The sequence below is a fragment of the Cervus elaphus genome, chromosome 23 (genome assembly GCF_910594005.1).
Source record: "Cervus elaphus chromosome 23, mCerEla1.1, whole genome shotgun sequence".
NCBI classification, from domain to species: domain Eukaryota; kingdom Metazoa; phylum Chordata; class Mammalia; order Artiodactyla; family Cervidae; genus Cervus; species Cervus elaphus.
Window position 1 is genome coordinate 10,219,875 of NC_057837.1, and position 14,197 is coordinate 10,234,071.

Here is a 14,197-nt window from a genome sequence, read left to right on the forward strand (position 1 = left end):
TCAGGATGTTCTGTGTTGAACAGTGCAAACTCATGGTGACGGAAAATGATCATCGTCTATCCTTATACTCTTACTGCGCTCCCCCAGAATTCGAGTTAAACCCACAGAAGTCCCCCAAAGCTCTTTCCCTTACCCCGTTTCCCCTTCACACCTGTTCTCCCCGCCCACCAGGTGTGCGCATGCTCAGAGCGATTACTTAATGCCATCTAGATCGACGGGCATCGATCTACTCTGGGCTCGGCTTCTTGACTGATCGGCTTTCGATTGAGGCGCTTGGAACGTCATTTCCGGTGACTGATTCGGCTTCCGGCTTCTGCTTTGCGGTTCTTACGGGACGAGGTGGACCTGTTCGGTGAGTTGGCGAGGTTTTTTCATCGCTCTCTCCTTTCTTCTGGCTGCGGGTTGCGGCTTAGCCAAACCTTCCCCTGCGGAAGCCGAGAATAAGCAGTCCGCAGCGCTGGGGCCAGAATGTATGCAGCCGAGGGTTTGTGGTGGGTCGCTGAGGAATGCTTGGAAACTGACACTCGGGTCTGGCGAGGCCCTTGGACTTAGCTTGTCTTAGGCGGGACAAGTCGGGGCCGGGCATGGCATGGCCGCTTCCTGGGGCTTCGGGCGGAGGCCGTGGGCGGATGTTGCTGCGTCTGGAGAGGCGGGACCCTCGCGCGTGTTAAGTTATGGATGCGAGGCGTTTACAGCGCGCTGTGGGTCCTCAGGGGCCTCCCAGAGGCTCCCCTTTTGAATCCGGAAGGCGACTCACGGTGCCCCTGCTCAGTTTGATCTCTGTCACTTCCTTCTCTTCATTATCTTCGAGTCACCAGTCCACCAAGTTTCAGTTTAGGGGGTCTCAGACCTCTGAGAAGCGTTACCTTTCATGTGTTTACCCGCACGAGGACAGTCCTCGTCTGTCAGCGTTTTGCTTGTCAGACGTCCTATGCTGTGCACGTACTATGAGTGTAGATGTTCGTGAAATGAAGGACTGTGTGGGCCACCAAGGAAATAAAGCAAGGTCCCAATTAGCGACTAAAACAATGGGAAAATGAAATAGTGTGGTGGGTGTGAAAGAAAAGTGCAAGAGACAGAAAACAAGGGTTGAATTTTCAGGCCTTCTGCGTATCACCTATGTAAACCGTTGTCAAGGACTTGCATTAACTTATTATTGTTTCGTCACTAAATCATGTTCCACTCTTTGCGACCCCATGGACTATAGTCCGCCAGGCTCCTCTATCCGTGGGATTTCCTAGGGAAGAATACTGGAGTGGGTTGCCATTTCCTTCTTCAGGGGATCTTCCTGACCCATGGTTTGGGCCGGCGTCTCCTGCGTTGACAGGTCGATGCTTTACCTCTGAGCCACCTGGGAATCCCTACTTTATTCTGTAATAGATAGCAGTGACGGCTGTTCTAAGTGCTTACTGCTCATTCTAAAGCTGCAAAGAATTTTATCTCATTTAGTCTTCCGAGCTGTATTGGGCAAATTACCATCCCCATTTTACAGATGTGAACCTGTGAGATTAAGGAACTTGCCATCAGTCAAGCAGCTAGTAAGAAGCATGGAAAGATTTGAATTCAGATCCACTGGCACTAGAATCTGAGTTCTTAACCATCATGCAGTAGTATGCCAGCGTTTCAAGTCCGTTCGATTTGACTTTGGAGTCAGGACTGTTGGTGATGGTGAATATAAATTAATAACATGGAAGTGCTTTATGAGAGTACCCATGAAAAGGTTCTTGGCAAACTTCATTAATGTTCTATGTCTTACGATTTTTACTGAACGTGCATTTGTTAGCTTGTTTTTTTCATTTTTCACCAAATCTACTCAATTTTTAAATACTGTTTAAAAAGGAAAGTTGTTTCATTAGGCAGATGGAAAAAAAAACAGTCTCACTTGTCATAAGAGAAATTGGTTATAAAAATAAATGTATGGAATAAAATTATATTATTAAAAATTGAGTAGATAATGGTGCGCCACCAAGTTTTCAGCCTGAGAACTGTTCTTTTGTTTAAAAAGGAGGGCTAGCAAGTTTTGGAGAGGTTTTAAAGACTACTGCCAATTTGATATTTTCAGTTTTCAAACTGACATTTGGGGTTGAAACGGTTGAAAAGCCAGTACCTTTGTGCTGTGTCCTTAATGCCACCCTATGATGTGAACGAATCCTCCCTATTTAGTAACAGAATATTTATTGTCTCTTTAGGCTGTTGGAACAGTTTAACCCAAAACATGGATATCAGACCAAATCACACAATTTATATCAACAATATGAATGACAAAATTAAAAAGGAAGGTAAGTGTTTTTTTAAAAAAAAAAACTAAAGTGTGTTTATTTACTACCATCTTAAAAATTATACAGCTTCAAAAGTTCTCATTTGTCATCTTTCTCACTGCCTGAGATAATGGTTTATCCCTTATTGTGTAAAGACTTTAAGGCTTTTTAAAGATTAAAAATAGGTAGGGGCTGAAGATGTGTTGAATCTGTTTTCACTCAGATGAAATGGTTTCAGCAACTTTTAAAATGAAACAGCCATTGGGAATAGTATGTTATTAGGAAAATATGTAACTGTATAAATAAATGAGTGGGGTGCACTCAGTGCAGTGTCATTTTAAGAAGAATTTCAGTTATAGTGTCATCAACAAATAACTTGTTTCCTCTCTAATTTTGTGCAGAATTGAAGAGATCCCTGTATGCCCTGTTTTCTCAGTTTGGCCACGTAGTAGATATCGTTGCTTTGAAGACCATGAAGATGAGGGGACAAGCCTTTGTTATATTTAAGGAACTGGGCTCATCTACAAATGCCTTGAGACAGTTACAAGGATTTCCATTTTATGGCAAACCAATGGTAAATCAATCTTATTTTGGCTTTAATCACTATTAATGGTATGGTAGATTTGTAAATATACCCTTGACAGTGTGGCTATTTCTTTGTGCCTTCTGTGTAGTGGGTTGGAGTTTATTTATGTATTTATTTTTATAGAAACACATTAGTAGTAGAGTTTATTATATTCATTTCTTGAGTTGTGATAGTTCAGATAGGCAAAAGCAAAATACACAAAGATGTAGAATATTTTAAGAACAGTGGCAGTATAGGCAATACTGTCATCTCAAAAGAACTGAGAACTAGAAATAAATTACTCAGAAAATTAAAAAGAAACCTCTGTTTGTAAATTTGTAAAACAACACAAAACCAAAATCATGAGTCAAAGAGGAAATCCAGTCCGAAGTTTCAGAAAATACCATAGTGAAATACTGTACTTTAGAAGCTATGCAGTCAAAGCACTGATCTAAGGACAGTTTTAAACTCAGGAATGACCTGAGATTTCACATTTAGCTGCTAGGTCAAAGTTGAATTGTGGGAAGGGAAGTAGGGAACTCAGGAGGCATTGGTATAAGTCAGAGATGGTAGAGGATTGGATCAGGCTGGAGACAGAGTATATAATCTCTTGGTCTTTGAATGGGTACATTCTACCTTGAATATGGACTTTAGTACTTTTCTTCTGGAACTGGAATGTGATGGGAAGGGGTGCTGGGGAAAGAGCCGAGGCCGAGAGTTTCAGGGTCCCATGTTCTCATTCTGGTTCTGCCATTAATTGACTTTTTGTGCATGTTCCGTTTCACCACCTGTAAAAAAACAACAAAAAACGAATAAGCAGACTGAATATTCTTTGGTCAAATTTACAGGCAAGCAAAAACTCTTTTATAAAAGACCAGAAAATATTATAAGCTTTGTGGACCACATAGAGTTTGTATTGCATATTCTTGTGTGTGTGTGTGGTTTTTTTAATAATCCTTTAAAAATTGTAAAAAAAAAGAAAAAAGTTCTTAACTCATAGGCCATACAAAAACAGGCCATGGGCTGGATTTGGCCCATAATCTGTAGTGTAGGTCACCGCTGTGATCTCTTCTTGCAAATTAAGAATCAGGCACAGAAAGCTTATGTTACTGTAACCAGTGGCATCATCAGGACTTGAAAGCTAATCTGCTGACATCCAATATTGTGACTTTTCCCCCCCTCAATTAGGATAGGAATCTGATCTGTAAAGGGCCAGATAGTAAATATTTTAGGCTTTACGAGCCAGATGATCTCTTTTGCAGCTCCTTAAACTGCCTTTATAGTTGGAGAAGCAGTCATAGCAGGCGTGCAGATGGAAGGGTGTGTCTGTGTCCTAAGAAGACAAACACAATACCAGGCAGTGTTGGCATAGTCAGCACTCCAAGAACCTCGGTACTGCACTGTTTAATTCAGGACTGAGCACTTTTTGTCTGTTAAACTGCCACACATTTTCTGCCCATCCTCTATCCGACTCTCCTTTTCCCATCATTTCCCACCTGACTGTTTCCCACCATCGTATGTTTGGAAAGTCGTATTCCAGAAAAACTGAACCTACCTATCTACCCCAGCTTACGGTAAATTGGCATTTCCTGAAACCAATGTATCTTTCTCAGTAGCATGAAGAACTAGCATAATTGAGATCTCAGCTGGTAGTAGCATAAGACTGGGTTTTAGTTTAAATCTGAAATTATGTTAGTATGAAGAAGCCATTTATTCCCATAAAGGGTTTTAGGACTATTTGTTAAGTTGGGATGACATGTTTGCATATGCCTGGGATTGAAGTCCCGGAAAGCTGGAAATTGTTTGCTGCATTTGGCACTGGCTTCACCTTGCCAGCTAGTTACTGAAAATCAAAGGGAGAAGCCCATTAGACTGATCTCATATTGGAGGTATTTTAGGAGGTCTCTTCCTTGCCTTCAGCAAAGGAGGAGGTACTGCCAAATCTTCAGCATCCTGGAAGAGGGAAAAGAATGTTCCTTGAGCTATCTTGTTTATATTTACTTAGGTGGTTTCATTTGCTCTTCTATTTTAATGCCAACATATCAGATCAGAAGTGAACAAAATTGTCTACAACTTGGAACTCAGAACAAAAGTATTCTCTGTGATTCAAGGACATTTGGCTCTTTAATTCCAAAAATACCTCAGAAAAGTGAAACCACCTTCCTAAGGGTGTCTGTCATGAAACCTCTGGTATAAATGTAAATCTTGCACCTTCTCTAAGCTGCGGGTGAATTTTTATCCCTCATCAGTATTTAGTCTACTGTTTTTCAACACTGGCACTTTTGACATTTTGAACTGAATAACTTTTTTTTTTATGGTTTGGGCTTTCTGGTTCATCAGAGAGTGTTTAACAGCCTCTCTGGCCTCTGCCCACTTAGCGTGACAATGCAGTGTCTCCAGCCAGCAGTGCCAGCTTGTCCTGGTGGGCAGATTCTCCTTAGGTTGAGAACTGCTGCTCTAGACCAGCCAGCTAAGAGAGGGGGCTGGGGTGAGAGATTTTCACAGGCCATAGGGGCAAGTACAGGATCAACCCAAGATCTTCTCAGGTCAGGAAGAAGGTTGAAGACCCAGGGGAGTTGGGAGAGAATCCCTGGACCGAGTCAGAGTTAATACAAACCTGCTCCTTTTGGTTAGATGATGTGCGAGACTAGCAGAGTTGCTGGCAGGGTTAACACTTGGAGGAAGTCCTCCAATCGGAGGAAGCCTAAGGGATGGAGTATGAAAAGGCAAAAAGATAGGACACTGAAAGATGAACTCCCCAGGTTGGTAGGTGCCCAGTATACTACTGGACATCAGTGGAAAAATAACTCCAGAAAGAGTGAAGAGACAGAGTCAAAGCAAAAATAATACCCAGTTGTGGATGTGACTGGTGATGGAAGTAAAGTCTGATGCCGTAAAGAGCAGTATTGCATAGGAACCTGAAATGTTAAGTCCATGAATTAAAACAAATGGGAAATGGTCAAACAGGAGATGGCAAGAGTGAACGTCGACATTTTAGGAATCAGCGAACTAAAATGGACTGGAATGGGTGAATTTAACTCAGATGACCATTGTAATGGCCTGACCAGTAATACTGAAGAAGCTGAAGTTGAACGGTTCTGTGAAGACCTACAAGACCTTCTAGAACTAACACCCCAAAAAGATGTCCTTTTCATTATAGGGGACTGGAATGCAAAAGTAGGAAGTCAGGAAACACCTGGAGTAACAGGCAAATTTGGCTTTGGAGTACAGAATGAAGCAGGGCAAATCCTAACAGAGTTTTGCCAAGAGAACGCACTGGTTATAGTAATCACCCTCTTCCAACAACACAAGAGGACACTCTACACATGGACATCACCAGATGATCAATACCGAAATCAGATTGATTATATTCTTTGCAGCCAAAGATGGAGAAGCTCTATACAGTCAGCAAAAACAAAACCAGGAGCTGACTGTGGCTCCGATCATGAACTTCTTATTGCCAGATTCAGACTTCAATTGAAGAAACCACCAGACCATTCAGGTATGACCTAAATCAAATCCCTTATGATGTGGTGGAAGTGAGAAATAGATTCAAGGGATTAGATCTGATAGAGTGCCTGAAGAGCTATGGACGGAGGTTCATGACATTGTACAGGAGGCAGTGATCAAGACCATCCCCAAGAAAAGGAAATGCAAAATGGCAAAATGGTTGTCTGAGGAGGCCTTACAAATAGCTGTGAATAGAAGAGAAGTGAAAGGCAGGGGAGAAAAGGAAAGATATACCCATTTGAATGCAGAGTTCCCAAGAATAGCAAGGAAAGATAAGAAAGCGTTCCTCGGTGATCAATGCAAAGAAATAGTGGAAAACAATAGAACGGGAAAGACTAGAGATCTCTTCAAGAAAATTAGAGACACCAAGGGAACATTTCATGCAAAGATGGGCACAATAGAGGACAGAAATGGTATGGACCTAAGAGAAGCAGAAGATATTAAGAAGTGTGGCAAGACTACCCCGAAGAACTGTACAAAAAAGATCTTCATGATCCAGATAATCACAATGTTCTGATACTCATCTAGAGCCATGCATCCTGGAATCAAGGGGGCCTTAGGAAGCATCACTACAAACAAAGCTAGTGAGGGTCATGGAATTTCAGTTGAGCTATTTCAAATCCTAAAAGATGCTGTGAAAGTGCTGCACTCAATATGCCAGCAAATTTGGAAAACTCAGCAGTGGCCACAGGACTGGAAAAGGTCAGTTTTCATTCCAATCCCAAATAAAGGCAGTGCCAAAGAATGCTGAAACTACCCACAATTGCACTTGTCTCACACCATAGCAAAGTACTGCTCAAAATTCTGCAAGCCAGGCTTCAACAGTACGTGAACAGTGAACTTCCAGATCTTCAAGCTGGATTTAGGAAAGGCAGAGGAACCAGAAATCAAATTGCCAACATCTTTTGGGTCATCAAAAAAGCAAGAGAGTTCCAGAAAAACATCTACTTTTGCTTTCTTGACTACACCAAAGCCTTTCACTGTGTGGATCACAGTATAAACTGTGGGAAAGTCTTAAAGAGATGGGAGTACCAGACCTCCTGACCTGCCTTTTGAGAAATCTGTATACAGGTCAGGAAGCAACAGTTAGAACTGGACATGGAACAACAGACTGGTTCCAAATAGGAAAAGGAGCATGTCAAGGATGTATATTGTCACACTGCTTATTTAACTTATATGCAGAGTTCATCATGAGAAATGCTGAGCTGGATGAAGCACAAGCTGGAATCACTATTGCCGAGAGAAATATCAGTAACTTCAGATATGCAGATGACACCACCCTTTTGGCAGAAAGCAAAGAACTAAAGAGCCTCTTGATGAAAGCAAAAGAAGAGAGTGAAAAAGCTGGCTTAAAACTCAACATTCAACAAGCTAAGATCATGGCATCCAGTCCCATCACTTCATGCCAGATAGATGGGAAACAGTGACAGACTTTATTTTTTTGGGCTCCAAAATCACTGCAGATGGTGACTGTAGCCATGAAATTAAAAGATGCTTGCTCTTTGGAAGAAAAGTTATGACCAACCTAGACAGCATATTAGAAAGCAGAGACATTAGTTTGCCAACAAAAGTCTGTCTATTCAAAGCTATGGTTTTTCCAGTAGTCATGTATGGATGTGAGAGTTGGACTATAAAGGAAGCTGAGCACCGAAGAATTGATGCTTTTGAACTGTGGTGTTGGAAAAGACTCTTGAGAATCTCTTGAACTGCAGGGAGATCCAACCAGTCCATCCTAAAGGACTGAATATTCATTGGAAGGACTGATGCTGTAGCTGAAACTCCAATACTTTGTCCACCTGATGCAAAGAGCTGACTCATTTGAAAAGACCCTGATGCTGGGAAAGATTGAAGGCGGGAGGAGAAGGGGATGACAGAAGATGAGATGGTTGGGTGGCATCACCGATTCAACAGACATGAGTTTGAGTAAGTTCCAGTAGTTGGTGATGGACAGGGAGGCCTGGCGTGCTGCAGTCCATGGGGTTGCAAAGAGTAGGACACGACTGAGTGACTGAACTGACTGACTGAAGGGATGGAGATGTTGTGAGAGGCTTGCCCTCCTCTTGTCTCCCCCATGTAGTCATCTCTAGTTAACATAAAGGAAGGGAAAGAGCTGCTGTTGGTTTTAACAATTTCTTTGTTTTCAAGCCTTCATTATTTTTTAAAATTAATTTCTGTTGGAGTACAGTTGCTTTGCAGTGTTGTGTTGGTTTCTACTGTACAGCAAAGTGACCCAGCCCTGCATATACATACTCCCAGCTTTTTGGGTTTCCCTCCCAGTTAGGTCACAGCACTGAGTGGAGTTCCCCGAGCAAACCTGCATTATTGTAAGGTGTCACTTGGTCTCTCCATACTGAGATCAAAGTCTTGCCATAGAAGACAACTGTAGAGAGGAATTGGTAGAACTGGTGTTTCGATATGATCAGAGAGGTAGTTTCAGCTTTCTGGACCCCAGGAAAGAAAAGTTTTACACTGCCTGCGGCGCATTATTCATGCAAGTGGCCTGGTTGCACAGTGTGATGCCATCTTATTATTTCCTTTCAAAGCTTTTTAAATTTAAGTTGATGCCACTATTCATTATTTCATTTAAAAGTAATAGTCCAAAAAATAAATAAATAAATAAAAATAAATAAAATAAAAGTAATAGTCCAGATTCAAAGGAAAGTCATTCTCAGTCTTCAGTACTTTAACTTGTAATGAAGTCCATGCACATCTTGACCTGTCGAGTGTCCCTGTAAGGCATAGACGGCTTTCCAGTGCACTCTTCTCTGACTTGTGATGGAGAGGATCAGTGGTGGAGATTTTTCAAAGTCCTGTTTCTCCCGTATGAAAATCTGTGGTTCTTCTAATAAACATAGTTGAATCTAACTTTGTCTCAGTTGCGAATCAGGGGCCACAATTTACTTTCTTTTGGCACTCAGCATACTCGACAGATTTCCTTCAGGATGTGTTCAAAATTAGCTCATATTTGTGTAATGAAATTTGAAATATTAATGACAAGTGTAAATAGCCTTCAGCATAACGAAAAGTAACTTGTTTTTAATAATTAAAACAGCGAATCCAGTATGCCAAAACAGATTCTGATATAATATCTAAAATGCGTGGCACTTTTGCTGACAAAGAAAAGAAAAAAGAAAAGAAGAAAGCCAAAACTGTGGAACAGACTGCAACAACCGTGAACAAAAAGCCTGGTCAGGTAAGATGGGCACAAGTTCATATTTTGTTGTTGTATATCAGACAGTTTTATTTGAATTTGCATGGTGTTTAACTCCATCATTTTCCAAAATATGTTAATATCTATTGGCTTATTTTTCAAGTTCTGTGTATAAATAATACTGTAGATTTTATCTTTATTAGTATTCCACTGAAATCAGCCTTTGCACAGATCATAAATTCAAAATCTAATTTAAAAATTCCAGATAAAGGTGAAATTATCATCCAAAAACTAGTTACTTTCAGATTGAAAGTAATTAGAAATCAGTTTTAATAAGTATAATGCTTGACTTTTTTTTTCTAGTTGGTTTAAAAAAAAGAAAAGTGAGAAAGGCTGGTCCTTGATTTTTCTCCTATATATTTCTCCTTAATTTTGAAACTTAAGAGGTTGACTTTTATGATATAGACCTTTCAAAAATATTTGACAAGTTATAAATACCATAAATGTTTGAGTCAGAGTTTTAAGATGTAAATTCGCAAAGAAAATAAAATGAATAAAAAAACTATGTTAATCTTATTTTTAGTTCAGTAATTTTAAACACTTAATACTTTTTTAGAGGGATTGGAAGTTTTAACTGTTTCTCACTTTTTTTCATTTAGGGAACACCAAATTCAGCTAATACCCAAGGAAATGCAACACAGAATCCTCAGGTAATTTTTTTCCCATGTGATACTTACTTTAAAATAAAATTACAAAACAATAGCAGTAATGTACAACAACCCTCATGTCTCCAAAAACTGAAAATGATTCCATCTATAAGCCACAATAATGTGGAACCTTCTTCCTGAAAACATTTTATTTTTCTCTAAGAAGAAGAAAACAAAACCTGGCTTTACCCCTTGCTTCCCACAGTGATCAATGACAGGATTAAATTATATATTCTAAGCTCTATAAAGACAAGAAGCAGAATGGTTGTTTTCTTCCCATAATGTGGCCCAGAGCTTTCCAGGCTTGTTGCTTGGAATCCATTCCCATTAACTGAAGCACTAACCCATCTTTTCTCAAAGAGCAAAGTTGTTCTATAGTTACCTTTGTTCTTATTTCCTCAGTATGTATATATTTAAGTCTCCTGATAACAGATCTTTACCCAGTGACTCCACGGTATAGAATCCGCCTGCAGTGCAGGAACTGCAGGAGACTTGGGTTCAATCCCAGGATTGGGAAGATCCCCTGGAGGGGGAAATGGCCAACCACTCCAGTATTCTTGCCTGGAGAATTCCATGGGCCGAGGACCCTGGCGGCTATAGTCCATGTGGGCGCAGAGTCGAAACACAACTGAAGCAACTTAGCACAATATAGATTTATCAGGAGACTCTACCAAGTCTTCCCAGTAAAGGCCTCAGAAAGCTTGAGTTATACACTAATGGTTTCCCACTTGGTCCCTTACGTACTAGGGTCTGACAGGATCCTTGCATCCAGGGAATTCCTTGCACCACTGAGGTTTTCCTCCTCTGATTTTAAGTTACTTGCATTTTCTACTACTTTGAAGTCTTTCAGCAGTTATAGTCCAGCACATAATTCTCTAAGCCCTAAGTTCTTTACATTTCATCTTTTTTCTCCCATGAAATTTACTCTCATTTACTTGTAAAAAACATTAAAAATCGCCAAATATAGATTCTACATGGAAATCTTTCTCTTTCTCTTTTTTAATTTTGCTTTTTAATTTATTTATTACTGGCTACGTTGGGCCTCCATTGCTACGCACAAACTTTCTCTAGTTGTGGTGAGTGGGGGTATTCTCAAGCTGCGGTGTGCAGGCTTCTCATTGCAGTGGCTTCTCTTGTTGCAGAGCATGGGCTCCATAGTTGTAGCACTAAGTAGAAATCTTTATTTTTCAAAATTTTCTCACACACTGGGAGATAGTGTGCAGTAGGATTGAGTATCTGAGGGTTAAGCAGCTGAGGACGGGTGACACCAATGCCGTCTCTGGTTTTGTTAGGACCAGTTATGTAATCCAGATGACAAAACCCTTCTATTCCAGCTGCCTCCAGATGCTTAAAACTTAAATATTATTTAAATACTATTAATTAAATACTTAAAAACTGTTAATAATATTTATAATCTTAATTTCTGTTAGGTTTTGTTTACTTCTCTGGTGTCACTGTTTTTCACCTTTAGTGCTTGATGTGGTAAGATTTCATAAGCCTTAAACTGTGGAATGTAATTCTCTGAAGTTTATATTTAAATGTAAGAACCAAAATGGCTTACTGTACTTTTTATACTTATAAGTTAACTTGGCCTTTTCTTTTTAATAGGTCCCTGATTACCCTCCAAACTATATTTTATTCCTTAATAATTTACCAGAAGAGACTAATGAGATGATGCTATCCATGCTGTTTAATCAGTAAGTGTTTTCATAAACAAGTCTGTGTTCTGAGAGCCTCCCAACAGGACAGATAGCACCTCCCTGGGTTGAATCCATTTGTATATCACACAATAACTCCTTATGGCTTCATTGATTTGCTCCAGGATTAATCATGAATTGAAACCAGTATGCAGATTAAGCAAATAAAAAGCTAAATTACCTCTAACATTTGAATTACTAATTCTAGTTGATAAGTAAAATAGGAGACAAAAGCTTTGATGAAGTGACAGAAATAGACTTAGCTTACATGATTCCTGCAGTTCTTTTCAGGTATTAATTATATTTCAGGCTCTTCCATCCCACTCAGGATTCTTGGTGGGATGTGATCATTTTCCTGGACGTATGTCATGATGTTGCTTAACAAATTTAAATACAGAATAGACATTTTGTATTTGATGTCATTTCTATATTTGCATATATAGAAATTGTTTACATATATAAGCATTGTTTTAATTCGTTATAGGTTCCCTGGTTTCAAGGAAGTACGTTTGGTACCTGGGAGGCATGACATCGCTTTTGTTGAATTTGAAAATGATGGACAGGCTGGAGCTGCCAGGGATGCTCTGCAGGGATTTAAGATCACACCGTCCCATGCCATGAAGATCACCTATGCCAAAAAATAACATTTGGGATAGCTGTCTTTAAAGGACTCTGTTATTTATAGCTTTCGTTTTGATAACATTTGGTCAGTTCATTTTAATAGTTGGGAAAGGGGGAGTGTATGTGACCTTTTTTTTGTAAAGGATTTAAAAGATTATTTAGTCTCTGTTTAGCCTTAGTGAACTGTGAAGGCCTTAATTTTGTACAATAAAATTTTTATTTGTATTCCTTACCTAGTATTTCATTTATTGGCCCACTGCCCTGTCATCAAATGCTGGTGCTAGTCGAGGACACATCTTAAGGTATATAAAACTGTAACGGGATGCTTTTCTAGTGTTATCGTGGAGCAGCTAATGGTAGAGAAACTTTAATGGTAGAGACACTTTAATAAAAGTAAAAGAATTAGATCAAGCACTTGATTAGGTTTTCTGTTATTTTTTATGCATATGAACTGCCATCCTGGAGCCCAGTTTTTTGTGTTTGTTTAATATTTATTCATTCATGTATGTATTTATTTGGCTGCAGTGAGTCTTAGCAGCATGTGGGATCTTTGGTTGTGGCATGTAGGATCTAGTTCCCTGAGAATGAATTGAACCCGGGCCGTGCTGCTTCGGGAGTGCAGAGTCTTAGCCTCTGCACCACCAGGGAAGTCCCTTTGTTACTCTTGTACTAAAAGTAATGATGGTCATCCTGCATATTAGAAGAAAATGAGACCTGGGCAGGATCTGAATTTCATCTTCAGAGTCAAATGAGCCAGTCGTAGGCATTTCACAAATCTTCTCATTCATTTTTTACTTTAATAAAGACCATTTAAGAGTAACTATATTAAATGTTTTCTGGGAAAATGGAGAAAAAGTGAATATTGTCTTCAGACTTCACATCTTGTGCTCTTACCCTCTTGAGATAGGGTGTTTCCTAAGGAATACCTACTCAGTTAATACCTCTTGATTGAATGATCTCCAAAGGAAAGATGTTTAATCTTTTTGAAGACTAGCAGTCTGAACCAACAGTTGCCAATCCTAACCTTGCTGCCTCATTGTGCTTCTTAAACACCAATACTCAGGTATTTCCAAAGTTCATTTTCTGTAGTGTTTGATTTCTACTTAAGGCTATCAGTTCAATCCCCTGCTAGCAAAACCATGGTGTCTTTAGAAGTGGACAATTTTTTATGTATAGCACATGGTAAAGTGACACTATTGGTCACTTTGTGTTCCTGTTTTAATATTTTCTGAAACAAGACTTCTTATCATTTAGATTTTTTTTTAATTGTGGAATATATGTTAAGACCACTTTTAGGCTTATGTAGATTTTTACCACATGTGTACGTAAGGAAAAAGCAAAATAGTTTTTATTCCTTAAACTTCACCACTTGCAGAGTCTGACTCTTACGAATAACTTCTTAGTTGTCAAGTGATATTATTAACAGTGAGCTTCTCGAAAAAAAGACTGCTCTTGTATGTTGACAGCAGTTCCAGTTGCTAGTACACTTTCTTCCTGCTTGCTCTTGGTAACTACTTAGTCTCAGAACACAGACTGGCCCTGCTCTGAGTGGCTGTTTAAGGGGAGGTTGGCCACAGTGGTTGGTGTCAGAGGGAAGGAGAGGGTGGATGGAAAAGGGGATTGTGTAGGCCATTTTAAGGGCATGCTTACACTCCGAAATGGGGAACTATGACAGGATTTTGTAAACT

At 39.7% G+C, this 14,197-nt stretch overlaps 1 protein-coding gene across 2 annotated transcripts; it reads left to right on the forward strand.

The window, feature by feature from the left end:
• Positions 1-215: 215 nt before the first annotated feature.
• SNRPB2 (small nuclear ribonucleoprotein polypeptide B2) lies at positions 216-12,741 on the forward strand. 2 transcript variants are annotated; one of them, XM_043884522.1, is made up of 7 exons: positions 216-352; positions 2,190-2,279; positions 2,660-2,832; positions 9,386-9,526; positions 10,144-10,194; positions 11,800-11,888; positions 12,373-12,741. In XM_043884522.1, the coding sequence occupies exons 2-7, from the start codon at positions 2,216-2,218 to the stop codon at positions 12,530-12,532; spliced, it is 678 nt and encodes a 225-aa protein (XP_043740457.1). In that variant the 5' UTR covers positions 216-352; positions 2,190-2,215; the 3' UTR covers positions 12,533-12,741. The 2 variants fall into 2 exon arrangements, with proteins under 2 accessions (XP_043740457.1, XP_043740458.1); XM_043884523.1 differs by lacking the exon at positions 216-352 and adding an exon at positions 440-470.
• Positions 12,742-14,197: the final 1,456 nt, after the last annotated feature.

Coding starts and splice junctions, on each gene's coding strand:
- SNRPB2 (XM_043884522.1), top strand. CDS start 2,216: ATGGATATCAGACCAAATCACACAATTTATATCAACAATATGAATGAC. Junction 2,833..9,385: donor CATTTTATGGCAAACCAATG/GTAAATCAATCT, acceptor TAATTAAAACAG/CGAATCCAGTATGCCAAAAC. Junction 9,527..10,143: donor TGAACAAAAAGCCTGGTCAG/GTAAGATGGGCA, acceptor TTTTTCATTTAG/GGAACACCAAATTCAGCTAA.